Source organism: Triticum urartu, chromosome 1A, assembly GCF_056163025.1.
Source record: "Triticum urartu cultivar PI428250 chromosome 1A, HENAU_Tu73, whole genome shotgun sequence".
NCBI lineage: Eukaryota > Viridiplantae > Streptophyta > Magnoliopsida > Poales > Poaceae > Triticum > Triticum urartu.
The window spans coordinates 245491645-245508848 of NC_141873.1; the positions used below are offsets into that span (position 1 = coordinate 245491645).

General features: G+C 44.8%; 1 protein-coding gene across 2 annotated transcripts in view; it reads left to right on the forward strand.

Moving 5' to 3' along the window:
• Positions 1-4713: 4713 nt before the first annotated feature.
• LOC125552249 (uncharacterized) overlaps positions 4714-17204 on the forward strand; it is a 30254-nt gene continuing 17763 nt past the window's right edge. For both annotated transcript variants that reach the window (XM_048715745.2, XM_048715748.2), the window contains exon 1: positions 4714-6144. In XM_048715745.2, coding sequence (XP_048571702.1) covers positions 4780-6144 — 1365 coding nt within the window. In that variant the 5' untranslated portion in view covers positions 4714-4779. The remainder of the gene's footprint in view (positions 6145-17204) is intronic.

The window sequence follows — 17204 nt, forward strand, 5'->3', positions numbered from 1 at the left end:
CTAGGCGAGCCATCGATCCCATTAGCGATCTAACAATGGAACTCTCAATGAAAGCACCAATGTCGGTGTCAAAAACGGCAGACCTCGGGGTAGGGGGTCCCGAGCTGTGGATCTAAGATCAGTGGGTAACAAGGGATGATGGACACGGTGTTTACCCAGGTTTGGGCCCTCTCGAAGAGGTAAAACCCTACGTCCTGCTTGATTGTATTGAATATATGATGGAGTTTAGAGAGTGGATCTACCTTGAGATCAGCATGAGCTAAACCCTAAGGCTATGGGGTGATGAATATAGATCTGGCCCTAATGAGTACAACCCTCGGTTTATATAGACACTGATAGGGTTAGGGTTACCGAGGATAGATTGCAACCAAAGGGAAAGAGATCTCATCTACCCTTGACTTGAAGGACACACCACAGCTTCACAGGTTTCCGGTCACCATACGGCTCCACCAGTCCGGCCCAGGTATAATGGGCCGTCGCCCCGAGGACCCCTTAGTCCATGACTCCCTTAGTCATCATCGACGGAGGAAGTTGCCACAATTTGGCAAGTGAAGATCTATGTTCCAAACTACAATTGTTCAAGATGAAGCACCCTCATTCGTACAAGGTCCAATGGCTTACCGACTCCGGCGCCATACAAGTGGAGCACACCGTTCAAGTCTCCTTCAAGATTGGCGCATACGAAGACAACTTGGAATGTGATGTGGTTCCCACCCTTGTATCTTTATTTCCCTTGTTGTTCTTGGATCTTGATGCATTTCATGTATTGCTTGTGATTTGAGGAGTACTTGGTGTGGATCTTGTCCAATAGAGTATTTCCCTTTGATTTCTCCATGTTTTCCCCGTGTTCTTTCTCAAATCCACCTTCAGTTCATGAAGATTGGGCCACATAGGGTCCATACCCTACATCATCCTCCCTCGCGGAGTACACCACCATCATGCTTAGTTCATGTTAAGTAAGGAGAAAGTCAAAAAATAAAATAAACCTTACTGACATTTGTCAGAACACTTGCCGGGTGTGGTGTCCACCATGGATGATGTCGGAAGGGGATGGACGATACCTGGTTTGTGAATGGACCATGGGGGTGCAACGGCGGGGAAGTACGATGCGTCTGGGTGGTTGTGAATGGATCATGGGGGGTGCAACGGCGGGGAAGTACAATGCGTCTGGGTGGAGCACTGGTGGTCCGGCAAGAACTATGTGACGGGCGAAGTGGTGTAGAGGCGACGATGGTCTTGGTGGATACAGAGCAAGGGGGAGGGATAAAAGTAGGGGAAAAGAGCTTCAAAGAGAGGGTTTTTTATGGCAGGGTGTGTCGGAGTCCAACATGGCGACTGTCTAAACTCCTCCAAACCTCCATCAGCTTTGGTTCCAATTTGACGCAATTCGAATGTGTGGATCGATCCACAAACATTTAATGAACGGTGATGGCTGGTGTTGGAGTGCAAGCTCCCTGAAACCTCCATTAACCTTTTAAATTGTTTGTATTGCTTACCACGTATGTCATGTGATCGAAACCTCCAACAACTTTATTTCTAGTTTGACGAAATTCGGATATATAGACCGATTCATGAACATTTAGTGAACGGTGATGGAGGGCGTAAAGTGTCTCGACAACGTTTTAAAACTAGCCACAATGGGAGTAACTTCAGTAGTAACATCGAGTCCAACTCAGCAAATTTGCTTATGTGGCAATGAGTTAATGAGAAGAGAGGTAGTTTGAGTAACTTAACTAGTTACTGTAACATCGCATGTCCCAATGCAATATGAGTCTATAAACCTAATAAATAAAGTTTTGCATGTTATCACACTTATGTTACTACCCACTATGAAGGTAGTAACATAGTCTAGGGATATGTGTATGTTACCAGTGTATGTTACTCTTCATTGTGGCTAGTCTAAACCTAGCCATAGTGGTGGTAACATAGGTAGTAACTTAACACATCCCAAGACAATTTTGCTTATGTGGTAAGTATTTAATGAGGAAAGAGGTGCTTGTGATAACATAATATGTTACTATAATATAGCGCTTCCCGAGGCAAAATGAGTCTATGAACTAATAAATGAAGCAATCTATGACACTACTACTATGTTACTTTGCACTATGAAAGTAGTAAGTTAGACTAGTGTCATATGCATGAGACTAGTATGAGACTATCCACAGTGGGAGTAACATAGATGGTAACATCACACTTATCTAGGCAAAATGGATGATGTGGCATGTAATTAATGAAGAAAAAGAGTCATGTGGTAACATAGCTAGTTACTATAACATCACACATCTCTACTCCTAATAGACGAGTTGGTGAATCGTCTCCGCGGTTTATTTTCGCGGTTTTTTTTGTCTCTCCTCCCACCACCCCCTCTCACCCTAGTCCATGGTTTATTTTCGCTGGTTTTTTCCGTCTCTCCTCCCACCACCCCTCCCACCCTGGTCCATCGGTTTATTTTTCTCTCCACTCTTTATTATAATCAGAACTTTCCTAACGTATAACAAATCACGGATCTAACTTCCTTAAATTATGTAAATCAATCGATTCCTTTTATTGGTTCAATTTGTCTTAGGAAACAAATAATAGATTTTCAGAAAACAAATAATACATTTTAATCTAACTTTCTTAAATTATGCAAATCAATCGATTCCTTTTATTGGTTCAATTTGTCTTAGGAAACAAATAACAAATTTTCAGAAAACAAATAATACATTTTAATCTAACTTTCCTAACTTATCTAAATCAATCGATTTCTCTTATTAGTGAAATTTGTTTTAGGAAACAAATAACAGACACGTCACAACTTTCCTCCAATAAATAGTTTCTTAACATTTGCAAACTTTCCTAATCAGACACGTTACAAACGGGCAGGTACTGATACCACGTTACCAAACAATAAAACCCCATTTGCATAGAAATCAGTTCAAAAATCCTACCCTTACTAAATTTTTACCTTTCCTTGATAACAACCAATATTTCGTATGTTTTCCACCTATTGAAGGAAATCACCCCTCCATCGATATTAGCATTTTCTTGAACTGAGACCTCCGGGTTATGATTTTTTTGTGTGATTCTTTTCAATTGTGACCTCTCCTTCCACTCTGGCTTCTTCTCGCATAAACACCTCCACCACAGCCAGGTGACACCGCCCCAGACCTCCTGCCTCTCCACACCTTCTCCGCCACCTCCTTCTCGTACTCCATTAACAATCCCTCCGCCACATTTGTCCACGACGGTGTCAAGGGCATGGCGCAGCAGCGTACCGGCGGAAGAGCAGCGCATAGTAGCAGGAAGCAACACGCAGCAGGCGAGGCGAGCGGCCAACGGTGGAGGGCAGAGATGCGGTCGGCGTGGCTGAGGGGGCGGCCGGCAGAAGATGTCCACGACTGGAGGCGGCGCGAGGCAGGGGCGCGACAGCGGGGCGAGCGAAGGGATAGGTGGCAGCAGACGGGGCGAGCGCAGCCAATAAGAGTGTGGCGCGCGGCTAGGGTGTGTGTCGCGTGCGGCACAATGGTGCGGTGGCTGCGGTGAGCACGACGGCAGCGGCGGGCGCGACCAACGTGGTGTAGCATGGGCGTGGGCGTGGAGAGGGAGTGGCCCCGCGGGCACGGAAGACGAGCGACAGGCTCGGGCATGAGCGTGCATAGGAGCGGGCATGTGCCACGGGGTCAATCCGAGGAGCTCGGTGGCTACCCCTGCAATGGCCATGGCGGACGGCGTTTCTCGGCCACGGTGAAATACCCAACGAGAGCAAACGAGAGGGGAAACTGGGGAAAGGCAAGAGGAGATCATGGCGGTGTCAATGGCGCCCTAGGGAAAGACATGGGAGCTCGGGGCGGCGCAGATCGAACGACAATGTCATGGTGGCCCAAGGTTCAGGAAGACGGCAGCGACGTCGATGCAGGGGTGCTGGACTTGATCTCGTTGGCGCAGACGAAGTAGCGAAGGCGTTCGGAGCTCCTCGACAAGCTCCTAGCCCGCAGGGAGGGCAATGGCCATGTGGACGGGGTCGGTCATGGTGGCCGTGGCGTCTGACTTCGTCCAGATCGACGGGATCGAGCGAGCGAGGAGGAGAAGTGGATTTGGGAGGGGGCGTTGAGGAGGAGTGAGGCCATGGGGGCATGGAAGGAAGGGCGTCATCCTTATCCATTCCCCTTCGATGCCAGCGAGGTGGGCGGGCGGAAGACCGGCTCTGTAGCGACGCGGCTCGGGGAACAGGAGAAGACGACCGTGCGGGGACTGGACCGCTGAGCGGTTTGGTGGCAAGGCCCGGGAGGCAGGGCGAATCCCTTTTACATCGTCATTTTGATTCTTCAATGTATTCTAATATGTTTCTTCTTTTTAACACCGTTTTCTATTTATTCTTATCAACTAAATAATCTCTACTCCTAATGTCTCAGTTGGTAGTCTCCGTTTCAGATTTATTTTCGTCCCACCTTCCGAGTAAGGGGGAAAGGGAGAGAGAGTGAGGAAGAGGGAGGGAGAGGGTGTGTGTGTGAGAATTTGATGGTAAAAAAGATCATCAATGTCACTTAATATGTATGATAATATTAAATGTAATATTAACATAATTGATATTAAATTTTTAAAGTTAATGTGACCTCGTTGCAATGCACGAGTGTTCTTCTAATATTAAAAATAAATAAATTTATAACCTAATAAATGAAATGGTGCATCATACAACACATAAGTTACTCCGCACTATGACCCCTACCAACTTGAAGATGCCCTAACAACAACCCAGGAAAGACACCGGGGCGCACCAACCCCTCCCCACCTTTCCCAATGGCCGACGCCTCTTCGGGCGGTGGCGGCCGCGCGCCCCGTCCGTCAACCTCCCCGTCCGACGCTAAGCTTGAGCCCTCGGCGTCGGCATCCCTCGACGGTGGCCTCCTCCTCCGTCTCCTCCAAAACCCTTCTCCACGCCCGCAACAGCAGCAAAACCCCGTGCAGCCCCTCGCCGAGCCGAACAACTTCTTCGTCGACCCCGCCGTCGCCGCCGTCGGCCCCATGTTTTCCTCTCCACCGTATGTGCACGTGGGGGGCTTTGCGTGGCCCTCCTCCTCCTCCCCTCAACCGCAGCTCCGGTCCTCCGATCCTCGCATCGCGCAGCCATTGGATCCTTACGCGGAACGGGTAGGAGGCGGATTCCGATCCGTGGATGTTGTCTCGAGGAACAGGCCGGAGAAGCCAAGGTCAGGGGCGCCGCCTCCTGGATTTGGCAAACCGTCGCCTCCTAAGTTTGCCACGGCGTGGCATTCCGCTACCGGTCGTGAGGTGCATGATGTTTTTGGTGCAATGCAGCAGAACAGGGAGCGGCAAAGTGAGCCAAACTATCACCACCCAAAGGGCTTCGGTAGAACACATAATAGTGAAAATCAGGAGATGCCAACTTTCACAGGTGGCCAGGGAGTACTCGGCAGACTGCCCCATGAAGAGCGCAGCACATCATTGATCATAGGTAGCCGTGGTCCAGCTGCTGTAATGATGTACAGGGAGCAGCAGCAGCAACAACATGATCACATATTATCAAGGACGCCACCTGATGCAAATGCAAGTGCAAATGCCCATGGAATTACTGGAAGGATACCGCATGGGGATCAGCATATACTTCAATTTGCAGGTGGCAGGACACTCATTGGAGAACATCATATCCATCCATCCACAGGTGCCAGAATACCACACAAAGGTCAGCGGCAGCAAGAGACCTGCTTGGCAGACATTTCACAAGGTGATCAGAGGTGGCAGGGCCATGCCTCGCGGAATCTTTCTGCTGGGGTGCTTGAGATGTTAGGTAAGATGCCAATGAAGGAAAAACACCAGGTGACAGCACCTTCTAGCAGTTCAGTTGACATGGATGTCAGGGGGGATAGAGGTAAGAAATTTCTGGCAGAAGCAACTGGCTTGGAGGTTGGAGTTGGGGAAGTAGGTTTTGAACATGGAGTGCACGGGCGGGTTGTAGTGGATGCAAGGAATTTCAAGGTATCGTGCCAGAACAGTGAGGTTAGATTTGCTGCAAAGAAAGAGGAAGAGGATGCTGACAGCAAGGAGGAAGATGCTATAATTGAGCAGTTCATGGATACCATGGTGATTGAGGGAAATGATGAGGCCAAGGGCATGGTGATGCGGAACAGTGGCTCAAGGAGTAAGGTAAATTGAATATTTCCAGGCAGCGTAAGGTGTACTCCCTCCCTTCCAAAATTATTGTCGTGGTGTATTAGTTCAAATTGAACTAAAACCACAGCAATAATTTTGGAACGGAGGGAGTAGCTTTTGTTAATACTAAGTGCAGCTATTTCATTGTGTTGCATTTAATGCCTGATTAAGTCGATTCTCCCATAGCCAACAGATGTAGCTGTTAATTAGAGCAAGTACTCCCTCGCTTCCGGTTTAGAGGGGCCTATCCCATAACCAACGAACTGTAAACAACAAACTCTAAAAGGTGAGATTACCGATCAAGTACTGGTCATTGCTCTATATTGAAGCAGCACAAAGGTTGTGGAGGAGCAACTCCACTTTGCTGCTACAATGTGTACAACACAAGTGCTGAAGGAACAACTTCAACGTGCTGCGCTAGATATCGCTCTAGAGGCGAATGTAGGCCGATATGGCAGCAAGAGTTCAATCTAGAACTCCTAGAGCACAAGATCTACTCCAAGATCTTAGATAAAGTTCTATTATAGGTAGTGGGTACATCGTCTCGTTTACAAAGTAGAGGTGAGGACCTCTATTTATAGGGCTTTGGGAAGCCTTCACATACTTCTACTTATAGCTGGAACACTCTAGAAAACATTATTTAGGATTCATCTCTCTACTCACAACTACTATAACTAGAGAACTCTAGAAACAGCGGGTAGGGTAAAGAAAACAAAAATACTATACTAGAGTGGAAGCATCTAGAAGTAGCCAAACAGATTTGGCATGTGTTTTTCTTTTTTCTCATCTAGTGTTCCTAATCATTCTCCCCTGGTTGTTTGGAACTCGCCCTCGAGTTATCTTCATAGAGTGCTTCTTCTGGATGGTAGAGAGTCAAGTCCGCAACATTGAAAGTGTTGGAGATACCCATGTCACTTGGAAGATCTATCACATAAGCATTATCATTTATCAGATAACTCGGTGTAATTATCAGCAAAGGACAATGCTGATTTTGAGTTTCCCCTTGATGGTAGCTTCACCAGGTCCACCACATGTGTTGGAACTTTAGTGTAAACAATGGAAAAAGGGCTCCTTCCTGTGGATCTATGCTTGGAGTTATTGTAGGAGAACTTTGCAAGAGATAAAGCCAAATCCCATTGCCCCTTTCTTTCTCCACAAATGCAACAGATCAGATTACCCAAAAACTTGTTCACCACTTCCGTTTGTCCATCTGTTTGTGGATGAGTAGTGCTAGAAAATTTCAATTCAGTGTTGAATTGCTTCCACAAAGTGAGCCAAAATGCAGCAAGAAACTTGCTATCACGGTCTGAGATGATGGACCTTGGAACTCCATGAAGTCTGATCACTTCTCGAAAGAATAAGTTTGCCACATGATGAGCATCTGTTGTCTTGCGGCATGGGATGAAATGAGCTATCTTAGAGAATCTATCCACGACCACAAATACAACATCACTTCCTCGTCTTGTTCTTGGCAAGCCCAAGACGAAGTCCATAGAGATGTCCTCCCATGGAGCAACAGGAACAGGCAAAGGCATGTATAACCCTGTGTTCTGGACTTGGCCTTTGCAGGCTTGACATATTGGGCACTGTTGAACAAACTTTCCAGCATCTCTCTTTAGTTGTGGCCAAAAGTAGCGAGCTTCTAGGTTAGCGATAGTCTTGTCCCGTCCAACATGGCCACTAAGATCACTTGAATGGAGTTCTCTAATTAGTTTGTCACGCAGAGAACTCCTTGGGATGCACAAACGATCATTTTGGAAGAGATAGCCATCCTGCACCAAATAGTCATCACCTAATGGTTGGCCCCTTGTGTGCTTTACCCAAACATGGCCAAAGTCTTCATCACCCTCATACAACTCCTTTATTTGATCCATGCCCGGAAGTTCAGCTTCAAAAGAAGTCAAGAGGCATGCACGATGACTCAAAGCATCAGCCACTCTGTTAGTTATTCTAGATTTATGCACGATGAGATAGTTAAACCTCTCCAGGTATGCTGCCCATCTTGCTAGCATGCGGTCAACATGCTTTTGATTTCTAAAATGCTTCAAGGATTGATGGTCGCTATAAACAATGAACTCTTTAGGCAGCAAATAGACTTCCCAAGTTCTCAACGCTCTGAAAACGACATATAATTCTTGCTGATAGGTACTCCATTTCCGTCTAGCTTCACTTCTCACTAAAGAAAGCAATGGGCTTCCTTTCTTGAGATAGGACAGCTCCAATGCCTACTCCACTTGCATCACACTCCAACTGAAAAGTCTTGTTGAAATCAGGTAGCACCAAGACAGGAGCTTGTGATAGCTTTTGTTTAATCTTATTGAAACTAGTTTCAGCTGCTTCTGTCCATTGGAACTTTCCTTTCTTCAAACACTCGGTAATAGGTGCCATGATAGTGCCGAAATTCTTCACAAATCGCCTATAGAAAGTTGCAAGGCCATGGAAACTTCTTACCTCAGAAATGGTCTTCGGAGTTGGCCATTCTCGGATTGCTTCAACCTTAGAATCATCAACACGAATACCATCACATGTTATGACGAATCCTAGGAAAAGGAGTTGTGTTTGCAGGAAAACACATTTCTTCAAGTTGACGTAGAGCTCATTTTCCCTTGGTACTTCTAGCACCTTCCGAATGTGATCAAAGTGTTCGTCCTGATCCTTGCTATAGATCAAGATGTCATCGAAATAGACCATAACAAAGTGGGACAAGAAGGGTCGAAGGACTTGATTCATTAAGCACATAAAGGTACTTGGTGCATTTGAGAGTCCAAATGGCATGACTAGCCATTCAAACAACCCTTCCTTTGTCTTGAAGGCGGTTTTCCATTCATCCCCGGGTCTGATACGGATTTGATGATATCCGCTTCTTAAATCTAGCTTTGTGACACTCTTGCTCCACTAAGTTGATCCAACATATCATCCAGACGGGGAATCGGGAATCTATACCTTATGGTGATCTTGTTAATGGCTCTACTGTCTGTACACATGCGCCAAGATCCATCTTTCTTTGGCGCGAGCAGGGCTGGTACAACACATGGGCTAATGCTTTCTCGAATGTGCCCCTTTTGCAGCAATTCCTCCACTTTCTCCTTCAATATATCATGCTCTTTTGGGCTCATTCGATAGTGTGGAAGATTAGGAAGACTTGCTCCCGGAATTAAGTCAATTCTATGTTGAATTCCTCTCATGGGTGGCAAGCCTTGTGGCTCTCCAAGTATGTTCTGAAATTCTGCCAATAAACCACATACCTTTGCTGGAATTTCAACAGTCAGGTGCTCTTCTCCCTTTACAACAAGTGCAGCACACAAATCTGCCTCCTTCAAGTCTTCCATGAACTCATGAGAGGTATGGGAGATAGTTAACATAGGTTTCCCCTCCTCCTTAGAGGTATTACCTTCGGTTTTGTTTGGTAAGATAATGATCTTTCTCTTGTTCCAAATGAAAGAGTAAGAGTTCCTTGCCCTTGTGTGTAGTATCCACATCAAATTGCCAAGGTCTCCCAAGAAGAACATGGCTAGCGTCCATATCAACTACGTCACACAACACATTTGAGCGATAATGCTTGCCCAAAGAAAGTGGCAGGTTGCATTGTTTGGTGATCCTCATATTCACTCCTTTCTTGATCCACCCAATAGTGTAGGGGTTTGGATGATCATGAGTATCAAGCTTTAAATGGCTCACCAACTTCTGGGAGATAAGATTCTCGCAGCTGCAACTATCAATCACTAACTTGCATACCTTGCCATTCACTGTGCATTTGCTCTCAAATATTTTCTTCCTTTGTGTGTCGTCAGGTTGTGGTGTGGAACATAGGAGACGCTGAATCACACACACCACCTCTTCACCTTCTTCTTGACAAACCTCTTGTCCCTCTACATCTTCAGATTCGTATTCCTCCTCATCGCCTTCACCATCATGGATAGTTGTGTTATAACACAAATTTCCTTAGTGGGCAGCCGCTGGATATGTGTCCCTCTTCACCACATTTATAGCATTTTGGGCCTTCATTGGACTTGCCCTTGCCTCTAGTTTGCTTCTGGATGGGTCGTTTTGCCTTTGGTGGAGCCGTCTTTTCTTCCACTCTATTAGGCTGACTCCTAGACGAGCCTTCAGTATGAGGATATGGAGGATATGGAGCTTTAGTTGCCTTTCTTGTCCTCACAAACCTCTCGGCCTTTAGAGCTTGTGCTTGATCAACGGGCCAGATTTGTTGCATCATCAATCGATCTTGAATAGCATCATTGAGACCATTGATGTACCTTGCAACTTGTTGATCTTCAGTTTCAGCAAGGTTGCACCTCACTTGTAGCCTTAGAAACTCCTCCGTGTAATTTGAAACAGTCCTATTTCCTTGAGCACAATTTTGAAATTGGATAAATAGGATCTGCTCATAATCAGCAGGCAAAAATCTCCCTTTCAAGAGACTTTTCATTTGCCGCCAAGTTCTCACACGAGGTTCTCCTCTCAGCCTGCGCTCTTCTTGAACGCGATGCCACCATGCACTGGCTCCTCCTTTCAGCTTGTATGGGACCAAAGGAACTCTACGATCTTCCGGAACCTCGATGACCTCAAAGAAAGTCTCCACTTCATATAACCAATCTAGGCACCCTTCAATATCAACATTTCCATTAAAAGTTGGGATCTCAGCTTTCACCTTGTATGCATCCCTTGCATATGTAGGGTTGGGTACTCTCCGATATGCATAGAGATCAACTTCTTCAAGGGCTTCATCATATTCTTCACCTTCAGAAGTTTCAACATAAATTGGCCTTCTTGAAGCACGTTGAACAGCACGTTGTTGTGGCGGTCTTGCTCCAAGATTACCTCTCCTTTGATGAACATCTTCTTCTTCTTTAGATGAATCTCCTTTATTGGTAGCAGGAGGAACGCCCTTTCTTATCATCTCAACTAGCTGATCAAATCTCCGATTAAGATCTTCACGCAGCTCTTTGATTTGTTGTTCTGCAGCATCCATCCTTTTCTCCAATTGCTCCATTGCTTGCTGCAGCTTGCTCTCGAAGAGGACAGCAAGAACTAGTATGGGTCAACGAGGCTCTGATACCACCTGAAGCAGCACAAAGGTTGTGGAGGAGCAACTCCACTTTGCTGCTACAATGTGTACAGCACAAGTGTTGAAGGAACAACTTCAACGTGCTGCGCTAGATATCGCTCTAGAGGCGAATGTAGGCCGATATGGCAGCAAGAGTTCAATCCAGAACTCCTAGAATCCAAGATCTACTCCAAGATCTTAGATAAGAACAACAAGTTCTATTATAGGTAGTGGGTACATCGTCTGGTTTACAAAGTAGAGGTGAAGACCTCTATTTATAGGGCTTTGGGAAGCCTTCACATACTTCTACTTATAGCTGGAACACTCTAGAAAACATTATTTAGGATTCATCTCTCTACTCACAACTACTTATAACTAGAGAACTCTAGAAACAGCGGGTAGGGTAAAGAAAACAAAAGAAATACTACACTAGAGTGGAAGCATCTAGAAGTAGCCAAACAGATCTGGCATGTGTTTTTCTTTCTTCTCATCTAGTGTTCCTCATCTTATATAAAAGTAGGCATGCTTTGAAATTCTGCAAGTGCTTGTTGTTATTTTGCACACGGATGTAAAAGGAGGGCAAAAAGATGGAGAGGCACAAGCAGGATGAAGCATGGTGAATGCATTTTAGGGTCAGTTCTTTTGCTGTTTTTTTTGGGTTTCCAGAAGAATAAGCAGCCCCCTACCCAACCAAAAATTTCTTTTTAAAAGCCTACTAATCAAGTCTTAACTACTAGATTTCTAAATAAATAAATTTAGTTGGGCTTCTAGAATAAGCTGTGTAGGGGGCATCTTATTCTCGAAGTCAGCAAAAGAACTGGCCCTTACACCTTCATTCAATTGATGCGCCATCTTGGTATACCTGCTGTTTAAATTGGATGCAATTGGATGTTTAGTACCTAGTACTAGTTAACTGCCCATGGATTGCAACGGGGGCATAAATTCCAATTGATTCCGTAGCAATGATTTCAAACATACATCGTTCTCATGCGCACAAGGCATCATTGTCTGACTTGTTTTCACTGTTAAATCGCTTTTCCTCTACCTCCTTCAACCACTACCCCGGCCTCCCCTATCCAAGATTGACACCGTTATCAATTTTGAAACAGCAGATAGTTTTCAAATGTATAATGATTTGGGCATAAGGTACTTTGATCACATGACTTAAGGTATCAGATTTTGTGTCCCTTACAAATACACATGCTAGCCTTTTATGTTTAGGGAAAGTACACATGAAAAATATGTCTTCAAAAGTTACACAAACTTTGGTGTATAGAAAAGAATTTCACAGGAGGAATGCAGCAAACTAAGGACTGTACCACCATTTTGTTTCATATATATTCGTAGGTGGCAATGGCCTTGCTATTACTGATGACGTAGCAGCAACAGCTACCTGGATTCTCCAAGGAACATGGTCCATTTTTGTGCATATAATATACTCAGCTCAAGTTGAAGAATGCAGCTCGTAGCAAGTAGTTACTATAAAGATGAGGCATACTTTTTATGAACATCAACATATTCATCGTCTCATCCACTATCTCTTCCTATAGACTCAGAAAACTCAAAATTGTTACATAAATATAATATACACACCTGAAGTTGAAGAATGCATCTCGTAGCATGTAGTTACTACAAAGGTGGGGCATATTTTTTATGAACGTCAGCATATTCATCGGTCTCGTCGACTATCTCTTACTATAGAATCAGAAAACTCAAAATGTTTACATGCTCAGTAGATGTTTGAATCAAAATTATGAAATGCATAAATGTCTTCAATCAAAATGATTATCATCACCTTATGATAGATTTCAAATAACAAAGTGTAGGACTTTTTGATAAACAGGGACTGAAATAATCTCCAGAAATTTGTAAAGTTGAATTCATGAAACAGACCAAGCCCACGACTTATAAGTAATTTCTTACCTGGTCTACAATAAGTAATGGGTGGTTAGATCATTAAGATGCAGAGTATATGTGGACATCATAATCCAGTAACTCATATTATGGAGTCAAGAAAATAAGGACACAACGACATAACAAGTATGTTTGGTTTTATCTTCTCATGCTCCAAACCACACAAGTAAATATTCAACATTGTATGCTTTCTTTTGGGCACATGTAACTCCGTTTGTCATTAGGGTGGAACAAATTCAGTGCAAATTATCTGGTACAAATACAAATGCTTGTCAGTGTTTGGCTATATGCAAACAATACAACAGTTCAGAAGGTGTGAACACAGAAGCCATGCTAACTTCAAAGAGGTTCAGAAAATCATCAAATATTCAAAGATGATTAAACTGAATCATGTAACTTGACTTGAAAACAGTACGTCCATTTTCCTGAGAAAATATCACAAGGGCTATGACATACTCCCTCCGTCCCATAATATAAGAACGTTTTTGACACTAGTGTAGTGCCAAAAACGTTCTTATATTATGGGACAGAGGGAGTAGATCGGTTGTTGTAATCCAAAAACAGATGGTACTAATTAGAAGTAACAGATCACAAATAAGAACTGATTCGAAATATGAAACGATACCATTGGAATGTCGGGAAGTCGAGCCATGTATTTGATTCGATACCATTGAAATATGAAATAATACCATTGGCTGCATGGTCCAGCCGGTATTGCCGCTGCCCCGGCACCGTAGGATATCCTTTAGAACAGTAGGATGCCAGCCACAATTCACCACCAGAACAATCAAAGTGCGAACATCAGTTCTAGTTCGAGTTATGAACAGTCTAAACTGCGATGCGTACGAACATTGTAAGTTAGGCACTTGATCATATGCCACGTTCTGCATTCTACTTGCCGAATTAACCCTTTGTAGTCTGCCACAAAAGGTGAAAGACTTTGGTTACGCTATGGCATTTCTCAAGCCGAAGAACAGAACAACTTAACCTGCACAAGCCGCCATGGCAGAGAGATGGGGAATGAGTGGAGTTCGGGGGTTAGATTAGTTTGAGTGAGAGAGGCAGGGTGCTTAGGGCACGACGTGATGAAAAAGATAAAACTGGGATCGAGTAAAAGAAAAAGAAACAGGAAATGGGTGGGGAGGAGTATTGGTTTAAAAAAAATCGGTGGGAGCAGGATGTTGTGTGATGGGGGTGGGATGAGGGGACGAAACGACGTACAGGTTGAGCTTTAATAATAGATATAAACCCACTATGGACCATCTTGTCATAGATCACAAGTTAGGTCACAAGTTAATACCACTGTCCAACTCTTTTTGGGTTGTAATTTCATCATTCAGCTGTGGAGATTGAAGGGCCTTCATGGTGAATACCATGGTTATTGATACACCTAGCTGACTACATTTTTAAATAAACGAAGGAATGACATGTAGTGAAGAAACTATTGCACGCGTACCATACAGAAAGGCTTATGTAAATGTGAAGTTTTGTGCACTTCACACTCGAAAGCTGTTCTTCACATTCTAAAACCGTTTCTTGATTACTACACTAAATCGGCTTGTATCCACAAAAATAAACTTAGGTCCTTCCATAGATTGATATTATATTCAAATCAAGTCGGGTTAGGGAAGCCAGGAACATGGTCTTTTTTTTGAATGCATGAGAGCGTGCGTTTCATTTCATTGTAAAGAGAGAGTTGTAGTTACATTCCTCCTAGGAGGCGGATACAGTTTTCGAATTAATGGACATCCCATGTCTGGGGGGTAATGGCTCTGAGCCCTAGCGCGCCCGCGCTTGCCCAAAGGGAGGCCTCTTCCTTGATCTTCGTTAGCAGGGCGTTCACTGATGGGCGCGCTCTGTTGAAGACGCAGTCGTTGCGGTGCTTCCATATCATCCAGGGGACGAGGAGGGTCATGATACCTAGGCCCTTGCGCATGGGCGTTGGGGCGGATTGTTGTGCCGATTGGGGCACGCGGGATCCGCAGCCAGCATAGTGCCTCGTGCCAGGCCTGTCGGGCGATGATGAGATGGTGCATGGTTTCAGGTGCCTGGTCGCAGAGGGGGTATCGTGCAGGGTGTTGCAGCCCGCGGCGAGCAAGGCGCTCCACGACAGCGGTTCCTGCGGCAGGGGGTCCGAAATCCGTTGGCGTCGATTTCCATGCCGCCGTTGGCGTGGACTTCGCTGCGGGAGACGAGGTGAGTGGCCGCAGGGGCGCGCGTCGCCGGGGCCGGGCTCGGGGGGGGGGGGGGGTTCCTGGCGACTCTGTAGGACCGCGAGGAAGACTCGCTGTCAGACTCCAGCCAGCGCCGCGAGCCGGCGGAACCGAGGTCGAGGTCGTCGGAGCTGCCGCGAGGGGACGCCATGGGTGGTGTGGGGGAGGGGCTGAGGAGGAGGGCTACCGGCGGGGATTCGCCGTTGGCGGGGCTGGTGGGGGCTGGGCTAGGGGAAGCGCGTGAGTATATCAAACTGAACATGGGTTTGGGTTTAGGTCATTGTACGGTGTGTTACGTGCTTCATAGGCGAAGCATATTTGGGTAGACAAGACATGTGGGAGGTGTTAAGGAGTATAGTATTGGTCTAGGAGTCCATATTAGTCTATTTCCTTCCTTGTACGCCAAGTCTTGTCTACCCAAATATGCTTCCCCTATTGAAAAACACCGTTATATTATGTGATGGAGGGAGTAGATTAATTGACTACAATTGTTTGTCTCTCCGTTTTTTTCAATAGGATTAACAAGATTAATCTTTCCTTAATAACTGAATGTTATCTAAGAAAACTAACTACCAGGTTATAATGGGGAAGATAGTTAACTAATAAATAATAATTTCTATTCGATTTGTTTATTCATCTGCTTTTATATATGCCTGTATTGTTTAAGAAAACCAAATATCAAGTTTTATGATACAAAGGAAGCTTGGTTGACAAACTATGAGGGCGCATGGTTAAAACTTCACGAGTTGGGACTGAGATTGAGCGTGATCGAACTTAACTGTGTATCATATAGGATCATGGATGAACAAATACGAGTATACCACTATCGGTTCCAAAGCTCAGTTGAACCAAGCCCATGTATTTAATAGTGATACCACCTAATAGGCGCAAGGGTGTTCTAATCTTTCGATGAGATGGTAGCTATTGATTTTGGTGGAGCCGACTTTGACGATCCAACTACAACGTGCGACGACGTTGCTCCTTAGCAATCGCTAAACCAACTTCAAGAGGTTATTGACCACATCGGAGCACGATCAGCCTGGCTTTAATCCTTGCAAGCAATCAAAGAACAAGCAAGAACTAAGATGTGCAATATGGACATTGCAAATAAAGATGAAATTTTATTGATGAAAGTTGGCGTTCCGTAAGCGGTTTTGGTCTGGTCGTTGGACATGAGAGAAGTACGCAACGCTGTAACTATGGCTAACTTTTAACTAAACAAAACCCCAGTCTAAACGATGCCTTAAGGGCTGTATTTATAGGGGGACAGAGGGGGAATTTCATCCTCCCTTGGGAAGGTGGGACTAAACTCCATCCTAAGTCGTTTCCCCTACCCATACAGACTCTAAAAACAGCCTACATTATGGTATTTTAAATTACATGCTTCCATGGTGACATATGATGACTTGGACGAAGTGACATCTTGTTTATTTCGTCCAAGTCCTTATATATCATCATGGAAGCTTCAAAGTCTTGTAACCACCACTAGAAGCTCCATTCTTGTTCCCTGCTCACGCCTTCATCTCCATGCTTGATCATACTCCAATGTTCATCCTTCTTGTCCATGCTAGGCCCTTCATTCTTAAGCAAAACAAAAGTATCTAATTTAGGCAGCATCATATTCTCATGAACATTAGAAGTAGTTCCAAGAAACAAAAGTACCTAATAATTTAATTATCATGCGCGGGCACTAGTAATTGGTCTACCTTGTGTAGCAGTAGGGGCTATGTGTGTAACAGTGGTAGGGATGTCCTCATCAAATAGACTAGTTAATGTACATAGAGATAGACCTATTAACGAGTTCAATTAAGTGGAGCTCTAGTCTATCTTTTTGAGCTTTGGTAGAGCTGAGATCAAGTTCATACTCATACTGTGATGCT